Source organism: Protopterus annectens, chromosome 10.part0 (genome assembly GCF_019279795.1).
Source record: "Protopterus annectens isolate FY-2018-M chromosome 10.part0, PAN1.0, whole genome shotgun sequence".
Classification (NCBI taxonomy): Eukaryota; Metazoa; Chordata; order Ceratodontiformes; family Protopteridae; genus Protopterus; species Protopterus annectens.
Genome location: NC_056744.1, coordinates 29,643,583 through 29,660,117, shown reverse-complemented (window position 1 = coordinate 29,660,117; position 16,535 = coordinate 29,643,583). Strand labels below are relative to the sequence as shown.

General features: G+C 41.3%; 1 protein-coding gene across 1 annotated transcript in view; it reads right to left on the bottom strand.

Annotated features, from left to right (window-relative positions):
- LOC122812920 (medium-chain acyl-CoA ligase ACSF2, mitochondrial-like) overlaps positions 1-8,122 on the bottom strand; it is a 910,993-nt gene extending 902,871 nt beyond the window's left edge. The window contains exon 1 of the mRNA XM_044084978.1: positions 7,852-8,122. Within this exon, the coding sequence (XP_043940913.1) occupies positions 7,852-7,967 (116 nt within the window). The 5' untranslated portion in view covers positions 7,968-8,122. The remainder of the gene's footprint in view (positions 1-7,851) is intronic.
- Positions 8,123-16,535: the final 8,413 nt, after the last annotated feature.

Genomic DNA, 16,535 nt, shown 5'->3' with positions numbered 1-16,535 from the left:
GCTGCATAATGCCTCTTAAATGGCTACTGTATTCTGCTTCCATCACAGCAACCTCCACATTTAAATAATTTATATAAATGTCTAGATTCTAGCTTTGTCTCATCACCCAGTTAATTTGCTGAACTGACAACTAAGACAAGCTTATAGCACCTCCAGTCTACTCTCAGGGGTCTCTGGCAAAAGGCATCTTCATTCTGAACCTAATTAAAAAAAAGACTAAGTACTTTTACAATGAGAGTCTTTGGATGGGCAGCAACTGCCCTTAGCACCTTCATTGTCTTAAAGTTACAAATTGTATGCATCAACTGTTGATGCCAACAGAGTTTCTCATATGCACCAAATATTCAATGCCAATGGGAGACCACTTGACATAATGGTTAAGGTCTTCACCTCCCATGCACTAGGTACAAGGTTTGATCCTGACCTTGGACCAATGCCTGGAATATGCATCCCCCCCCCCCCCATGTCTCTGTGGGGTTCCTCCACATCTGAGAAAAACATGCCTAGCTTTTCTATCTCAAAATTCACCAATGAATGGAACTGTGGACAGCAGCACAGACTCTACATAGTGCCCTATAAGGGGGGGGGGGGGGGGGGGTTGTAAAGACCAGCCACTTTGGGCATCTACTGTGGTGCAAAGTATCCTCAAGATAGAACACTGATCACAGACTGCCCGCTGTGGCAGGGCTAGCCACTTAATGTAAAAATACGTCTCTAGGTGATTCAGTCATGTTGACTACTGTTGCCAAAATGGGCATGGTTAGTTACCAGTGATAAGTGGGTTGAGGACCTGGCCTACTCGGACCTACACAGGGACTCATGCTAATGGCAGGAGGGGTGTATGTGCCACTATTGGCCAGTGTGTGCCTGCCATAAAGCTCAGCAGCCCTAGTTCAATAAGCTACTGCCCTGCTGGTGTCTAGTTGCCTGGGATGGGTCTGTTGAGTGAAAGCTGGACATAAAAACTAATCTGCCAAACATGAACTATGAATTGCTATAGCAAGTGGGATCCAGAGTTCTATTACTTGGGGGGGGGGGGCATGGCAATACGAATACTGCCCTATGCCCCACAGCATGGTGATAGTGAGGAAGAGTGCATTCAGACAGCAGTTGCAGGGCCTACTAGATAAAGCAGGACAACATGAATTGGTGTTGCTAATAGCAGACTTGAACACGGACATCGGGACAGACAGAACAGGATATTAGGACTGCCAGAGCCCGCATCAGTGGGGAAATAGGAATAAAGAAGGAAAAGCCATTCTAGACTTCTGTCTGGCAAATGGCTTGATAGTAGCAGATACAGGGTTCAGAAAGAGGAGGCATGGTCACAAAATCACATACAAGAGTAGCCAACATGCAACTCTGACTTCCTCCTAGTCAGAAAAAGCACTGAGGTAGAATCCATGATTGCAAAGTCATCCCCAGTGAAAGTCAACCCACAGCATAAAACCACTGGTTGCCACAATCGGCTGCAAACAGTGGTCAGAGACCAGGCTGAAAACCTGGATGTTGACTGGAGAGAAAGTATAACAGTTCAAGGAATTACTCAGGACTCTAGCACCCAAAGAAGAAGGAAGTATGTGGAGTTAAGAATGGCAGCACCTCAAAACAACATGTGTTAGGACTACAGAACAGATACTGGCCACATATATGTTCTGTAGTCCCAACACATGTAGATATTGGCCACATATCTGTTCTGTAGTCCCACAGATACTGGCCACATATATGTTCTGTAGTCCCAACACATTTCGTTATGTACCATACCTCAAAACAAAAGCTGGTGGTGGAATACAGAAGTCCAGAAAAAAGTGGGAGATTTTCTACCAGGCTAAGAATGAATACTGGTTGGCTAACAACGAAGCCAAGAAAGGAGTTGCAATAAACAAGGAATAGGGCATTGGAGGCACTCTACCAACTTCTGGAAAAAGTGACTCAGTAGGTGGTACAAAGAAACTATATAGACACTCTTCATAAGGGAAGTCAGCAACAGCCTGCTCACCAGTCCACAGGACATCAAAGGCAGATGGAAGAAGCATTTCCAGCAGCTTCTGGATGAGGAAAGCCCCACAGATGCTGTACTGCCCCAGAAAAAGGCATGATGAGAGAAGAAGTGGAGGAGCTCAACTTAGAAGAAGAAAGAACAGCACTAAGGAAAATGAAGTCAGGGAAAGCAGTAGGCTCAGATGAGGTCACAACAGATATGATAAAGATGCTGGGTGAGATGGGGGAAGAAATGGTTCCTGAAGGTACTCACTGCAGTGGAGAGAAAGGCATATCCCAGACGACTGGAGAATAAGCATGCTCATGCCAGTGTATAAGAGCAAAAGGGGACATCCACAACTGTGGGCAGTACAGAAGCATCAAACTCCTATCACATTGCATGTAAGTTCTGGAGAGTGTGACAAACTGATATACAGAGTGGTAGAATGTAAGACAGGAGATGAGCAGTATGGATTCAGATCAGGATGCAGCACAACTGACCTGATATTTGCAGTGAGACCGATAGTGGAAAGAAGAAAGAGCCCAACTGACCATTCCTAAACTGTTGAAAGCATATTACAAGGTCCCAAGAAAGGTTATCTCAGCAGTACTATAGTGATTCAAAGTCCCAGACACACTGGTAGAATTAGTGCAGGCTATGTACAAGGACCCAATGACTCGGTGCTTGATTTCACAGAGGAGTTCCCAGTAGGAGTGGGGCTACATCAGGGTTCAGCACTGAGCCAACTACATTTCATACTGGTGATGGACTACATTAGCAAACAGGTTAGAGGGGTCAGATCAACAAAGTTACTGCATGCAGATGACGGGACATTACAGGCAGTGAGCAAGAATTTCTTCAAAAGGATAGGGGAATGGAATGCAAAACTGAAGGCACATAGGATGAAACTAAGCATGGATAAAACAGCAGTAACAGCAGCAAACTGGGGAAATCAGAAGCTGAGAATTGAGATAGTGGAACAGGTAAATAGCTTCAAATATCTGGGAGGGGCCGATTGAGAAGGAAAGTCTGAATGAAGGTCAAAACTAGAATTAGAGGGGCTGCAGCCAACTGGCATAGAGTCTCAGGTGTAGTGTACGACAGACGGCTGCCAAAGACGCTGAGAAGTGTCAGGACGACTACTACTACTACAGCAGCAGCTGAAGCTAGAGGTGATGGAAATGACATGCCCGAGATGGATGGTAGGATGCACACTGTGGCTAGATGAAGAAATGCAGACATAAGAACAGAAGCCAAAGTAGCTCCAATTGCAGAAAAGATCAAAGAGAACAGATTACAGTGGTTCAGACCCATGTGGAAGACAATCTGATGAAGAAGATTTGGAAAAGACAGGAAGAAGCTAAGAGGAAACAAGGACATCCAGCAAAGAGGTGGATGAAAGAAGATCTGAGACAGTCATGAGTCTATAAGATGGCAGGAGTCCGGCACTGAAAGAGAGAGAGATGGCGACAGTTAACACGATACCCAAACCCCATGAAGAAAATGGGAAAAGGGGGGCTGATGACGATTCAATGCCAAGCACAGGCAAATCTTCTATCTTCATAATGTTGTAAAGCACAGCAACATTTCAACTACCTTCTGACCAAGAAAAACACCGTTACTCTTGCCCTGAGCCAGATATTCATTTGACCATCTCTACATCTGCTTTACCTGCATCATTCATTTTAAAAGTAGCTCTTACCTCAGCATACCATACTCTACTCAGAGCTAATCAATAAAAGCATCCAGTGACAAGGGTAAAATTAACTCCCAATACACAGAGCCACCCCATCTCTCACAGAAGGTACACAAGACTACATAATTAGAGATTTGACTCTTGTGAACTTGGAAAGTGGCATTCAAGTATAAAGGTTCTATGGCTGTACACAAAACAGCAGATTTACATCTGCCCATGTAATCAAAACTAAAATGGCAGTCAATCTCAGATTTTATTACTTGAGGTGGGGACTACCACATTCAGTATTTTTTTTTTCCATATTGGTTGTTGCTGTTGGTCTTTCAGTTTTTCCCAGTTAGGGGTCGCCACAGCAGAACTCCAGTCTGCTAATGATTGGCAGTAGATTTTCATGAACACCGAGGTGCCAGCTAGACGTTCAACCAAGGCACGCCCATTTACACATGTCTTTCAAACACCCACCCAACCGCAAGGAGGACATGCAGACTCCACACAGAAGGCACTCCCCACACTCCAGCAAAGAATCGAACGGGAGAACCTCTTGCTGTGAGGCAACAACGCTACCGCTGCACCACCGAGATGTCCACTCTACTAAAACTAAATCTAGCTACGCAGTTTACTTTGTCTCATTAGTGCACTCTGGGGAAAAAACTGGCAGTGTTAAAAAAAATGAGAATCCTTAAATGACCTTCCTCCACCTGTGAGGAATTCAAGGCAAATGCAGTCTTTCATTAGATAATCTTTAACGAGATTCCCGTATAAAATGGCTTTAAATAAGTGAACTCAAGACACCTAGATAAACTTTAACTAGCCTCCCGGAACAGTTTCAAATATAAAACAGTGCATGTGAATTCAGGCACTTTCATTGATCATAACCCATGTTTTGTCCACATAAGCTACAACAGAATGAATAGTACATCAGCACTCAGGTGAATAACGTGGTTCAAATCATCACAGTCCAAGGTAATTACACAATGACACTGACAGCATTAAATTGGACACTAGCATGACAGAGAAAAAGAATAGGTATGCAGTGCTTTATTTCCAGATACAACTACACTCCTTGCACTACAGAAACATGAACCATCATCTATATTTCTCATTAAAGATAAAGAGAGCATATTACAGTCCATTATGCAAATAGGTTTTGCCTCCTCCAACTCTTTAAGATACTCCAGCCCTAGGCTACAGGAGTCTCTTGCAAGTTTTCCTCAGTGCATTTAAAAAGCTGGCATTCTTAAGTCACTGTTAATGCATTCTCCAGTAACCATAAGCACTCTTTAAAATTTACACACACTAACCGCACTCAGCTGAATGATCTGGAGGTGGTGTATTTATTTGATAACCGGATAGGCAAACTGATCAGTTGGACCTTTGCCGGCCATGACCAGGCTCAAGACAGAACACCAGAATTGTAAAACGTAGCAAAATATCTGCATTTGACAGCACAGATGTGAAAAAGATACAAGTGTAGATAAGCACTGTATATGAATGCATGCTTGAGTGAACTTTCAAAAAGCCAGTTTACATGTTATGTAAAACAAACTGGATACAACTTACTGGTCTAGCCATCTGATCAGTGCCTTGAAGCATTACATTTAAACTCACTAAATGATTCACTACTTCACTTAGAAGACAACTTCATGTGGCTAGCCCCAATCTGCAAAAGCTTTTAACCCCCATGCAGCTGTTTTGAACACAGTTTCACCTTGGCAGTCAGGTTGCAAATTTAATCCTCAGTTGTCAGGTTTGTGTGTGCAATTTGGGGGCAGATGCACTGACCCAGCCAACTGTGCAGCAATGTTGCTCTGTTTTGTATTAGAAGGAATGGTCGTGTGTCAGCAAGCAGTACAGATTTTAATTTTGGCAACTTGCAGTCTATTGGTCTTGGCACTAGCACGAAGTGTTAGCATGGCTACTTCCCTTCCCCTAAAACCTCTCCCAGATATTTGAGGCTATTAACATTGTTCACCACTTTCCCTTCTGTCTCAGTTCTCACCTTCTTCTGCCCCCCCCCCCCCCCATTTGCTGCCATGATTACAGTCTTTTCTGAAGTCTGTTACATTCCTTGTGCCTTTTGTTTTGCATTCCATTCCATTTGTTGAAGTTCTTGTACAAACTTTGCTTGTAAAGCCACACGGCTACATCCAACAGCTTTGCTAATCTTTCCCCTCAAACATGTTTAACAGTCCATAACCAGTATGAACATCAGTGGACTCCGAGCCGAACCTTGATACATACCCACTCCCATTAGGAATCCTTCTGACAGCCCAAACATGGTTTACAATTTTATCATTGGGTCCTTCTATATAGCCTGCACTAATTCTACCAGTGCTTCCTGGACTTTGAACCATTGTAGGGCTGCCCATATTAGCTTTCTAGGAAGCTTGTCATATGTTCTGCAGCTCTGGAAATGTCCATTTGAACTCTCATCTCCAGCTTTTTCTCAATCATCTGTCTCACTGCAAACTCTGGGTCAGTTGTGTTGCATTCTCATGTTAATATGACTTCCTAATTTCCTACAACAACATTTCCTTTATACTACTCTCCAGGTCTCTCTGGCACTTTCATCCACTGGTGTTTAACAGCTCTATATTGCCCACAGTTCTGAATGTCCCTTTTGTTCTTGTACACTGGAATACTTATTCTCCAGTGTTCAGGGATAGACTTCACTCCACAATCACTACAATTAGCCTCAGAAGCGACTTTAACAAGAGAGAAAATAAGAGAGACAAACTGTGTTTGAACAGACTATACACCTATAAGGCAAGCCCAGCTTATACATTTTTGTTGCGCCTCCTCCTCCCAAGGTATGGCTAATTATTAGAGGAAAAGGGAAAGATGAAGGATTAAAACATGGAGGTGAAGGTTGGAAGAACTGGATTAACAGGCACTGCCTGAAAGACACAAGTTGGTGTGTGCCAGTGTCTCCATGTGTACACACGTATGTGTGTACACATGTTAATAATGACACTTAGCCGGTTAAGTAGGACCTACAGCTAGATAAACAGTGCCTGAAGGACAGAGGATAGTGTGTGTGAGAGAGAGATATATGCTGCAGAGACTTACCAAGTAGGTGGGACCAACAGCCTGTATAATGAATACACAGACAAGCAGACTATGCGAGCAAAGATCTAAGCTGACCTTTGTTATCGGCTAAAATCACAGTGAAGGCAGTGGGGGGATAAAGGAGGAAAGACTGAGAACGCAGAGGAATAAAAAGAGGAACACTGGACTGTAATTCAGGAAATGAATAAGAACAGATTCTGAAATAAGTGGTTTAATCATGATCAGACTGCCAAAAAAGACAACAAAAAGATAAATGCTTGTTGGTCTTTTATTCTACACTGCTAAAGAAAAAAAGCAGGGTCAACAGGTTACAATAAAGGAAAAAACAGTTTACTGATTTTAGGAATTTGCTGAACAATCTTGACTGAAAGTGTTTCAGTTCCTTTTTATATATTTATAAACACACCCCCCTTCCTCCCACCACCATCAGAAACAATTCTCCCATCCTGTAATCAATCTTTAAAAAGGTCTCTAGAACATTCTAGTCCTCTTAACCACTACACAGTGAATGCTCACATTTCCCTCATTCTTCACCCAGTATCATATCTGAGAACTGCAAACAAACCCAAAAAAGGACCCCATATCTTCAAAAGTAGAAAGTTCAGAAATGAAACAGAAACAGACTGCAGGATAATATAAAAAAAGAGCATGCTAGTACCATTTTACAGGCAGAGAAACAGCAACATTCTAGTTCAAAACAACTACTAGCAACACAGTACAAATAGCAAATTACTTAAAATTAAAACTCAGGAATCCTATTTCTAACCTATGTAGTACATCCCACTGAGTAAAAGCACACAACTCAGTGAAACATTAAGGCAGCTTGTACCCAGTACTACAATGTTCAGCAGTATCTGGCACGTGTATTCTTGTTAATTGGGTATTTAGCCTAAATTTCAGTGGAAAAAGTAGAAAAACACTTATTTGCTCACAAACCCCCCACATGCACAGACACTAAACTACTCATGAACACATACAGAATATATTTAAGAAAACTGTTATAGTCATGAAACAACCTCTAAGCTACTTTTTCTGCAACTTTATCAAAAGGAAAGTTACATCTTGCAATCACAAGAAACTAAATACCCATAACAAGATTCCTTACCTGGCTATTAAGCATGACTGGCCTAAACATCGCCACTGGCAAACACGTTTCAAATTCTTCTCAGCCCAAAGATGAGCTTTGTCAGAAAACTGAAATGTAATAGCCCTAGCAAACATTGTCAATAAAAAAGAAGTTGAGATACTGCAGACTGTGTAAGGCGGAAAAACCCTAAACACAAAGCTCGTAAGTTACCAATAAATCTCAGCCACCGAAGTTTCACATTCAGAACAGCTAGCCTAAACTTCAGAGACTGCCTCCTGTCAATTAAGTAGGCGGAGAAAGAGAAAATAGCTTAATTAATTTGTACAATAGAAAAGAAGAGATCAAATATCAGGAACCACATGTACAGGAGCTTGAATGCAAATACTACAAACCCTAGCGCTTTCATTCAGCCCAGGTGTTAGCATATGCATTATTTTATCAAGGCTTGTTTTCTTATTAGATGTAGGTATTGTTGACAAAAAAATCATTGAGCTAAATATAAACACAAACACGATTCTCCCTTAGCTGCAAATTAGTTGCGTTGCCGAAGCAATACCACGTCATTAGTCTGAAAAAAGGCAGCCAATCTAGAAGCAAGCAGCTTAGGGACTGTCACAAAATTGTAGCTGTGAGAATAAGAGTGTAACAGTGTGCATGGAAAAAAGTACTATATGTATTTTTAATTGTTTATTCACTTGAGAGACTGATGGCAGACTCTTACAATCTAGAACTCTGTGGCTGTTTCGTTGTTTATTTTATAACATTAGTTGTCGCACATTGCACGTTAATTGAAATAACTCCAGAGAATAAACAAAGTGTTAGAATACAACAGGCAACTATTGTCCCTAAAACAGCATTTCATGTTGCAGATATTTACGCACAAACTGCATACTTGTAACTGTTTTTCTTTATGAAATGCAGTCCTGCAAGAATCCTATCATAATAAGCTTAGAACATTTAGGAAGGACTGACGCAGTAATAGCTTCTTCCGTCCACTGACTGGCCTTTCATCAGTCCAAACATTCCTTAGCAGTACTTGGGTTCCACTACACAAGGCCTTTTTGTCAGTGCTGAGAGTACTTTATTTTAGTGATATAGTAGGCTAGTACATACATTTGCCCACATAGGCACATATTACATCAGGTCTCCTGAACAAGAAATACAAATGGATATACTTTTCTCCCTTTTCGAGAACTCAGCATTAAATATGAGTGCAATAAGTAGTAGTGAGCACTGCAAATAAACTGCTAACCAAGATAAACTACTTCCACCCAGAGTCAGTTTTATAAAGAGGGCATTGGTGGGATAGTATGTACACCACTACAGAACGTTGTTTCTTTTTTGAAGATCTACTTTAATGGGAAGTTGGTTTCCCCGCCTTACTACCTTATTTTGTGGAAACTTTTTTCAACATTAATTTATGAGTAGGTGGTACAGCGGTAGCTTTGTTGCCTCACAGCAAAATGTTCTCCTGTCCAATTCTCCGCTGGAGTGCCTTGTGTTGAGTCTGTTTGTTCTCTTTGCGGTCGAGTAGTCGCTGAATGACATGCGTGAATGGACGTGCTTTCGCTAAAGGTTGGGTGTCGGGCTGGCAACTCGGCACCATAAAATCTACTGCCAATCATTAGTGGACCGGAGTTCTGCTGTGGTGACCCCTAACCGGGAAAAAGACATACATCTGTGCTGCATAATCTAGGTATGGTGGAGACATTGAAAGGTAGCCCTTGGAAGAAACCCATAACAAATTATATTCTGTCGTTTACCTTCGGCAGGCTGTCCATATTGTAAGACTTAAACGTCGACTACGTCCTCAGAACAACTTCTCATCTCAGAATACATTTTCTTCACACCAAAAATATCTTTACATTCCCACATATAATGCTTCACTTTTTTCAACATTTCTGGGCAGCTGATGATTTCAAAGCAAGATGGACCTGCAGGGAGGAAATGAATGGATGGGGCTACGTGTAATAGGCAGAGACTACATTAGACAACAGACTCTCAAATGTGTGTAAGCATGTCCAAACAAATAAAATATGTATATTTTGCTATAATGTTTAAAATAACAAAAATGCAATTTTTCTGAGAAATAGTATTTTTGATTCTTATTTCTTGAGAGCACATTCATAATATGATTGAGATATGCAGTGAATTTGTCAGCAAAAAAATCAACATGTTAAATGCACATATTTGTTGTAAACCAAATTCTAAGAAAAAGACCAGTCAAATGGCTGTGTAAAACTATGGACATACCTGGCAATATAGAACCATATCTCTAAAAACGTGAAATATTCCACCAAATTTATCAGAATAATATGTCAGAACTCTCAGTTACCACATGCCCTTAGTTGGTGATTCCAGATATAAAGGCACATACACAGTTTTATCATCATATAATATATTTTGCTAATTAGGAGTCTAAATGTGTGTGGGGGGAGATGGGCACAATCGTACTTCCAGTGAACTTGTGTATTCAAGAAAATTGTATACTATTTTACTTTGGATATAATAACAATACAGTAAAGACATTCAGGACATGGCAACATTTTACCATCCTGAGCACATCATATACTCACACATTACACCTAATGAAAACAGAGTAGAATGTACCTTGGCAGCTTAGCTCATTCTAATAAAAATGCAGACCTATTGGCAGAGATTACTATGCAGGGTTATATCTTTGAAACAGTTTTATATTTTCTAATAAAAGTTTTGGACAGCAAATCTGGGTATCCAGTTATAAACTGTAATTAGGGTGTACTTCCTGGTTGCGGAGGTAGTTGAAAGTTGAATCTTGAATGCCTGAGTACTATGCCACAGTTCTCAGCAGTACTTGATTAAATATATTTTTTCTGTATTAAATTTTCAAATGCTGGAAAAAATACTTCAGGAACAAATAAAACCAGACAATCCAGAATTGGTATGCAAATAGATGCAGAATTGTGCCATACAGAAACCTGGGCAGTGAAGACAGAGGATCTGAGAAAGCTTTGGGAGACAGAACTGTAGTGCCTGACATGGGTGAAAGGATGTATACTATAGGATAAATGAAGAAATGAGGATATCAGAGAAGCCAGAGTACCCCCAGCTGCAAAGAAGGCCAAGGAAAACAGATTACAATGGTTTGGTCCAATGTGTAGGCAAGCAGAACAGATTTAGTAAGGAAGATTTGGAAAAGACAGAAAGAAGGCGAGAGGAAATTAGGAATGGTCTAGCCAAGAAATGGACAGCTTGAAGAAGAAAAAAACTGCAACAGCCAGGCATGACAGTCGTAAAAGATAGGAAATTTGCACTGAATTGAGAGAGGTTGTGACAGATGATGGGACCCCAACCCCATGTAGAAAAATATGGGAAGATGACAATGAAATACAAAACAGTGAAAATGAAATTGTTAAATAATAAAACAGAAGGTAGCAACACCACTGAAATCCTGTATGTTATCAGCATTGCTACACATTGTAAGCATGCAAACATAAATTTAGCCCGCACAAGCCACATCATTCAAAATTTAGTGAAGCTAAGAAAAGCACCCCCAGATGAAATTGTCCCAGGATGCAGAATGTCCCTGACTTTGCCTCATATTTTGATTGTTCCTTGTAAAATTTTGTATTAAATCACCAAACATTAAAATCAAATCAATAATTCCAGACATTAGAGTTTCATACTTCTTATTCTTCTTAAAATTTACTAACTTTCTAAGTGCATTGGAATAATATTTAAAAATTGTCACTTATTTTGGGATGTTGTCCCCCTTATATTTGGTCTTGACCCTGCTTCTTGAGCAAAGAAATTGAGAGCTCTGTCTTAATGCAGTAAAGTGCACTTCTGAGGGCCAGTTTCTGTAAAGTTTGCAGAAACTATTTGCACACTCTCCAAAGGAAGACTTCTGCACACCTGCTGCAGATTCAATTTTAGAAGACACAATGAAGGCAGTCAGAGTACTTAAGTATTCAACATGGGATAATTAGGGATTCTGCACATGCCAGTCTGATTCTAAAACACATCGTACGCACATAATGTAACTTAAATGTGACAAACAGCCATGCCAACTCCATTTCTAAAATCGTCGGCATATGTTTTTCTGACTCCAAGGAATGCAAGCAAATACTACAGATTATGGCAAAATCCATAGCAAAAAAAAAAAGAAAAAAAATATAAAAATGCAACCTGCTGTTAATGCACTGTAATGGGGTGCAGTGATACAACCCCATAAATGAGGCTGTAGCTGTGCACCTTAGAAGGCAGCCGGCTAGAGTTAGAACAAGGCTGCAACTAAACCAGTTGTCAGACCAGCAAATAATCGATACGTGCCAGCTAGACAGACAACTGGTGCAGGCTATCTGCAACACATATGCCCCACACTTATCTGTACACACCCTGCAAGGAAATCCCATCCCCTTGAAATCAAAGTGTGTCTCAGCCTGGGAGTACTTGCATCTTGGACTTTCCAGAGAATCATGAGGGATGCTGTGGGAATATCACAGACAGCTACCAGTAGTATCCTGGCAAAATTCCTGAAAGCAATGTGCAGCAAGGTGGATGACTACATACACTTTCCATCCAACCCCATGGAATGGAGAACTGTAATGTACCAGTTTTACAGCATTGCAAACTTCTCACGTACTCATTGTAACTGATTGCAAACATATATCTAACAAGACACCAGAATATCCTGAAGACCGATAGATAACCGAAAAGGCTAGTCATCCATCAACTGCCAAGTTGTGTGTGCTGCAGATGGCAACATAATAAACATCATGGCAACACTCCCTGGAAGTGTCCATGATGTTGCCATTTGGAGGGAAAGTGAACTGAGGGCTACATTCCAGCAAGGTGAAATAACTGAGGGATTGCTATTGGTAAGTAGAGGAACACAGCTAGGATGGAAGTTAAAGATACCCCTCACAACAATATCCATCCTAACTGCAGGTATTTCCACTTCCCACAACACGTGACTGTGGTTATCCACTTCAGCCATGGCTAATGACCCAATACCATGAACCATCCAACCCTGCAAAGGAGGCCTACAGTAGAGCACACACAACAACCAAAAACATCACAGTGTGTGTCTTTGGTGTATTGAAAGCTAGGTTCAGATGTCCGGACACATCTGGGGTGCACACCAATACACACCTAAAAAGGCAGCGCAGACGATAACAGTGCATGCCATGCTGCACAACATGCTAACCAGAGCACATGGCAGTCTTCCAGCTGCAGGTTTGGGTGAACTACTCCAAGAACCCCAGATATCTGAAGATGACATCCCACAGGTATCGGAGGAGGAGCAGAAGGACATGGGGGCAGAAAACACAAGCAAAGGCAATGTAGGGTGTGACTAGAAATGCAGGCCCAAGCAACACAGCAGCATCTGACCCACATCTTTGAGTAATGACAAGCCACACGTACAAGAGTACACAGATTGAACATTGATGTTCAGATGTTGCCCCACCACAGCAGCACAGATTGCATCTAATGGCAAGTGCCCACTAGATGTACACACTGAGCATCAGACATAAAACCATAATCATAACATATTACAACATGAATATGAGCAAATGTGTCACAACAGGGATCATCATCTCAGGGCACAAATGACACAGGTATGCATACACACTTAAATTGTTGTATCACTGTATGGAAAACAGTAAGGGACACACATCACTGTTACACATTCCTATCTCTACAGATAATAACATGAAAAAAGAGAAACCGCAAAGTACATCATGCAGAAATGTTAATATCAGAAGACACATATCACATTAAAGTAGTAATTTAATAATATGAGCCAGCTATGTGTACTACAGTGTTGGAAAGACTCTAACACAGTCTTGTTCAGCTTTGATGATGTCTCACACCATGGTCTGCTCTGCCCCGACCATGTGCAGACACATGTTGCCCTGGTTGCTCCACAAATGAGATGGATGGGGTGACAATACCATGTTAAGATGTAAAAGCATGACTGTAAATTGAAAGTCTTGGGATTGGCAGGACTATAGCAAATGGCCTAGCAGATGAACTCTGTGCAGGTTGAACAATAGACAGTGATTCTCAATGGCTAATGGTGGTTCTGCAGATAGGTGGCCTGCCTTTCATAGGTTGTAATCTGCTGAGCATAGTCGGGAATGCAGAACCCTGTTGGTACTACAACACAGCTGCAGTACCATAGAGGCCAGGGTTTCTATCAGCCATGCCAGAGCTAGCAGATTCTCAATCTGAGTGGCCACTGGCCAATGCAGCTATAATCTCACTGTGGCTGTGCTCTTGTCCTTCATGCGTGACAGGTAACTGGTGTGCCACACAATCTGTCCCACAGGCACGTGCACAGGCGTCTGACCGATGCCATTGCTGTGACTATTCATTGCCTGCAGCAGGAGGAAAACAACCTCGGACACCTGGCGATGCACAACATCTGCTCCCCAACATCTACCACAATGCCCTGTTTCTGGTTGTTGTGCCAGAGTACCCCTTGCTGCAAGCAGCAGTCTCAACTGGGGTCTGTTGATCAATGGCCTCACCCTGTTGAATATATACTGTGCCATCATCCTCTGCATGGCTAGACAAGTAGAAATCCACATCTGAGGCTACAGCTGCAGCAACATCACTGCTAATCTCAAGGATGGACTCTCCAAACACCTCAAGGTCCTTTGTGCCAGTGGCCATACTACCATGCTGAGACAAATCTTGAACACCAACATGACTGCTGGAAGGGCTGCTGGATGATACAGATAGCTGATGTGCTACAAGATACAAGGCACAGATCAGGGCAATGTTCTTACATTACATGATGGATATCATCAAAGACATATGGCATATATATCTCACTTCAATGTTACACCACATAGTGCAAGGAATGACCAGTAAGAAGTGCAGATGATCCATAAATCAGACTTCTTATACTGTTAACACATGCAATGTAAGTCTGTCTATAGCAACACTTGTATGCAAAAAGTTCAAAACAACAACACTCCAGCAACTTATAACAACTTATGTTAAAGATAACATTTTGAGTAACTATTAATGTAAACAGGTACTTTTCAAAATGACTGACTTGAAGAGATTTACTAATCACCCAAAACAGAAAAGCTACCAATTGCCAATGTACTTCTCACTCAGAATTGACTCAAAGTGTATCTAATGTGCACCCACCTTTAAGTACCATTTGCACTATACATAATTAATGATGGTCATTAAAATTCATGTTTTTGGAATCCCATTCATGCACCTCTGTGTAAATTTGCTTCATGTACCATAATACCCAGGTGTACCATGTAAACACCCAATAGATTTTGATAAATGATACCACGTGTGACAAGTGCCCATTATTTTCCAATGATCTTATAACATCAGTCTCACTTTCAAATATTGATTTTTATACATTTACTGATCAGACCATTGCTAACTGTGAACTGAGTGGTACCTCAGTGAGCATTTCTCTGTGTTTGTATTTTGCAGACTTCTTCAACTTGAGGATCATAATGGCTACTTCGAGGAAGCTGAGACCTGTCCATGTGCCCATCTGGACTTACAAGGAGACGACCCAGATATTGACTGCATATCCTGGATTGGAACAGAGGATGAGAGCCAGATCTAGGAATATCACCATGATAGATATATGGAACCAGATCATGTGGGTGCACTGAAGGAAGGCAGGGATCTGCCTCACTGGAGTGCAGGTTCACCATCACTATGATGACCTGCATCAGAGGGAAGTGGAGGAGCTTCGAAGGAGTCTCCGAGTTGCAGAGTCAGTCAGCCCTTAGATCCTTAATAGTAAGTGTCAATATTCTACACATACCTCAGTAGTCTTACAGATTTTACAGATATTTCTCTGTTCCTTATATATATGATAGATGTTTCTATCACCCCGGGGATCACGTCCGTCGCCCTGTTAGACAGGGATCCAGGGAAGTAAATACTGTGGGAAGAAATAGCCAGGGAATTGTTATGGCTAGGCTTGTATAGGCCCTTGGGCTGATAGCCTAGTACCAACCAATGAACCTATGAACCTATAACCATTTAGTAGCTGCTGCGACAATTAGCTCATGGGGATAATTAAGTGGACTTGGTAAATACTGTCCTATTAACTGTGGGTGTGACTCCCACATTGTTAATTTATTTAATAATGTGTATAACAGCCATAAGTATGACCTTTGTAGATGTACGTATGTTTTATAACATCTAAAGATATAATTTACCATAGCAGCTGTCCTCATGCATCACTGACACCTATAGCACCTAGGCTGAGGATGACTGTGCATTTTGTAGTTTTCCATTATAGTACCACAATATTGCCTACTGCACCATTATACGTTGGGATAAAAAAGTACACAAACATGTTTATTTAAGCCAAAAAGGAATGTCTGCATGACTGCTTACTTATATATTTTCAGTTATGTGTTAACAGCTATTTCTTTACAATAAAATGTCCAATAATTGTTTGCAGTTTCTGTATTCATCTATTCTCCACAGAACCTGTAGTAAACACCTACAGTACCCATTTTCTAAAATGAACCCCCTGCTGACTGTTAGCACGACCTGTAAGGCAACCAACCAGCATGTCTAAATCTTGGCATGCTGTGAGTTCCAATCCAAATAGGGAAAACATATATCTGTAGCTGTGATCTTAGCTTAATTCACCCAAATCATTTCTTTGGAGAAGCGTATTCCAAAACTTGATATTAATGTTTCTGTTGTGCATGTTT